At 32.4% G+C, this 3,349-nt stretch overlaps 1 protein-coding gene across 1 annotated transcript; it reads left to right on the top strand.

Moving 5' to 3' along the window:
- Positions 1-437: 437 nt before the first annotated feature.
- LOC113515356 (uncharacterized) lies at positions 438-3,083 on the top strand. The gene is made up of 2 exons (XM_026899526.3): positions 438-786; positions 2,327-3,083. The coding sequence occupies exons 1-2, from the start codon at positions 610-612 to the stop codon at positions 2,483-2,485; spliced, it is 336 nt and encodes a 111-aa protein (XP_026755327.1). The 5' UTR covers positions 438-609; the 3' UTR covers positions 2,486-3,083.
- Positions 3,084-3,349: the final 266 nt, after the last annotated feature.

The raw sequence follows: 3,349 nt of genomic DNA on the forward strand, positions 1-3,349 counted from the left end.
CAAAAAGTTATAGGAATAATCTTAGGACAGTAAGAAATCTAACTAAAAAAATTATTCATTTTAATAATGTCATGAAACTAAAACTTAGAGTTTACATCTAATTGATTGTAGCTTAATAATATTTTTATTATTACTATATCAACTGTTACTTGGCAGCAGCTTGGGTTGGCAACAGCAGTTAGGCTTTGATTATGTTTTAAGAAGGACTCTGCTGCTGATCTCTCGACCATTAAGTTCCCTTATTCGCTTCTTATGACACCCATAGAAAAGAGAACACAAGAAAAACATTAAGTTATTTATGACATTTATATAATAATAACAGGAAACCGTTATTTTTCCTTTTTTTTTCAAATAAAATAAATTGAACTCATGGCCAACCAAAAACGGTTGAATACTCCTGCAGCATTAATAATTCGGTGAGCCACGTCAACATTGAATCGATATGAAATGGGTCACTCATGTAAACGCATTCGCTTGTTACACACATTGCTTGTCATATTTAGTTTACAGCTACGCTACTAAACACAGCAACTAAGCTTAAATCTAAATCAAACACAGCACAAAGATCAACCAAGCACAGATTCAGTTTGAGACAATACAGACTTAAAAATGAAGAACCAACAAGTAAGCGTCGACTATTGGGCCATGGGCAAAGCAATGCTTTTATATGGTATTCTAACAGTATTGTGCTGGATCATGCTGAGGTTATTCAACATGGTATTTTTGTTGCCAAGAAGACTAAGATCACAACAGGAGAACATACAGCAAACGCTGCAAGAATTTAAGGCGAGTCGAATTATAACTATTATTACTCATTTTAGAATAAAATAATAGGTATTGGTAAGGCCAAACAATGATTTGGCCATTTGGAGAGGATGAATGAAAAAAGAATAACGAAAGAGATTTATCAAGCATGAATGAATGGAGATGTTGTTAGGAGCCGTTATCGATCAAAGAAACGACGTGCTGAAGAAGGACCCCATTAAAAAAAACCCGTAAACGGCGAGGTGAGGAAACGAAAGAGTTCTGTTTGAATAGAATAATTTTGCAGTCCACTGCTGCCTACCCCAATGAGAGGCAGGCGTGACAGATATTTATGTATACATGTAGGTACTAATCATAGTCTAAAGAACCTTTTCCAATCACTCGTTCAACGGACACGCGCAGTCAGTCCATTGCATTCCGAATTGTCATAATAACCGTCCGTGATATTTGATTCAAACCTAAAAGCATTAAACAACTGATTATTGTTTAGATTGTGATACTATTATATAGAAAAATCTACTATACGGAAAAAAATTAAATATATTGGTATTATTCTTTAAAATCAGTGTTCCATTAGTGAAACAAAACACTTTTCCAATGAAACGAGTCGAGAAGCGGAAAAAAATAATAAACGACGAGTACAACTGAAAAATAAGGATTGAAAACTAAAAGCTTTTTTGGCATATTCCAACAAACATTTCGTTGATATTAAATTTTTAATATTATTGGTAAAACAGAATCTTAAAAAATTATAATATTTTTTTATTAAATATTAATAAATTTGAGCACGTTCGGTCATAGTTAACGACATAGTTAGTGACGACGTGATCTAAGATGAAGCCCACAAACCGAACCGCAAACCCAAATGACGTCTATTCACTCTTAAATGATCTTTAAAGAAAAAGAAAGGTCTTAAAGAAGAACAGATTATATGAGTCGGGAAAAACAAACGCCGATAGAGAATTCTATTCTTTGACTGATGATCTAGCCCATTTCACATAGTAAACTAAGTGCTACATATTAAACAGTTTAAAAACAGAATTACAGTTTTAGAAAAGCGACACTTGGTAAATTGTACAAAGATTTTTTTAAAGAAGATAATGGAATGGTAACCCTGCCTGCGATAACTGTATACACTGGCAAGGTACCATTGAGGGATGAAAGGTGAGGATGAGAATGATGGTCCATAAAATAATAATTTCGCGAAACTATCAAATTAAAATATTAGGTAAGGATATAAGTTTAACGAAATGTAGCTCAGAATAAGCCCCATTGTATATAGGAATTCTTCTAAGAGAGCACCAGCGGTATTGTCATTTTAAAAATACTTTAATTTGTTGTAGAACTCTTCCTGATGCCTTTCAAACATTGTAAAATTTACATATATAGTATGTACATTATTTGATTAAATGGTATCAGGAAGGGAAGGTCTGTCATGTGTACATGGCAGACATAGTACTTAAAAACAATATTTTACTATTCAAAATTCCTGTTATCAAGTTTATGGTTTGACGAATTAATAAGACCTCATATTGACTGTTTTGATATAAAATATTTACAGAAGCGATTCCCGGACTTAAATATAACTGAAGAAGATTTAAAAAATGCAGAAAAAGAGCTGGAAGAATACTTGAAAGAGGATCAGGATAAAACAAAAGAAAACATTGAAAAGAAATCCGAGGAAACGCCACAATTGGAAGAAACCAAAAAAACTATATAACAACTTTTTCATGTATTTAAAATTAAGGCACAAAGTACGATTTTATGTCGTTATTAAAAGTTCAACTATTTTATTATTAATAATAGAATTTTAATATTATGTATAGTAAGTTAGTGTTATAAATAATAATGAAGGCCCAATGGATCAAAGTGTAATAGAAAGGGTATTAATATAATATACAATCGATAGTATAAAACATCAAGATAGTATAAAATATAATCGATTTATAAAACTAAATAACATTCCATAGAAACCGGAACTGAAATAACAAATTAATTTTTGAATCTTTCATACCTGATCCGTCACGTGATTGTACAGTTTGTATGAAAGACTCAAGAAGTATTAAAATTTCAACCCGTGCCCCTTCAAAAATTGTTGTTTCACGAATACTATCGTTGGATATGGGATTGTTCTTTTTTTAGCAATGAAAATAGAATAGGATGGTTATACGGGGTTTCTCGTAATGGATATACCTCATATACCATGCTTATACCGAATGTTGCCCGTAACTATTTAATACACCCATTACGACTAACTCGTATCCTTTCTGTTACATATTGTATATTGTCATACATTAAATATATTTTTAACTAGTTAATTTTATTATTATAAATCTACCATTTACTAAACGCCATCCCAGCTGATTTTTATTATTACATTAGTTCGCCACTTAGCCGCTAGATAGAGCCACTATGTACAGCACAAAAGCCCGCGGAACCGGCCCGCGAGGCGTGGTTTACACCGAGAGCTTTCACCCCAACATTAGATTATTGATCGGTTCATTCAAGAGTACCTGCACAACAAAAATACGCTTTACTAATGTTGTCCTTATCTTTTTACATATTAACAGCACTGTCAATAAGT

This window comes from Galleria mellonella, unplaced genomic scaffold (genome assembly GCF_026898425.1).
Source record: "Galleria mellonella isolate WM207_F2 unplaced genomic scaffold, CSIRO_AGI_GalMel_v1 utg173, whole genome shotgun sequence".
NCBI classification, from domain to species: Eukaryota; Metazoa; Arthropoda; class Insecta; order Lepidoptera; family Pyralidae; genus Galleria; species Galleria mellonella.

What these genes read in the sequence shown, in the direction of transcription:
- LOC113515356 (XM_026899526.3), top strand. Translation starts at nt 610, where the DNA reads ATGAAGAACCAACAAGTAAGCGTCGACTATTGGGCCATGGGCAAAGCA. An exon ending in AAACGCTGCAAGAATTTAAG is followed by an intron (nt 787 to 2,326) that starts GCGAGTCGAATT and finishes AAATATTTACAG; the next exon opens with AAGCGATTCCCGGACTTAAA.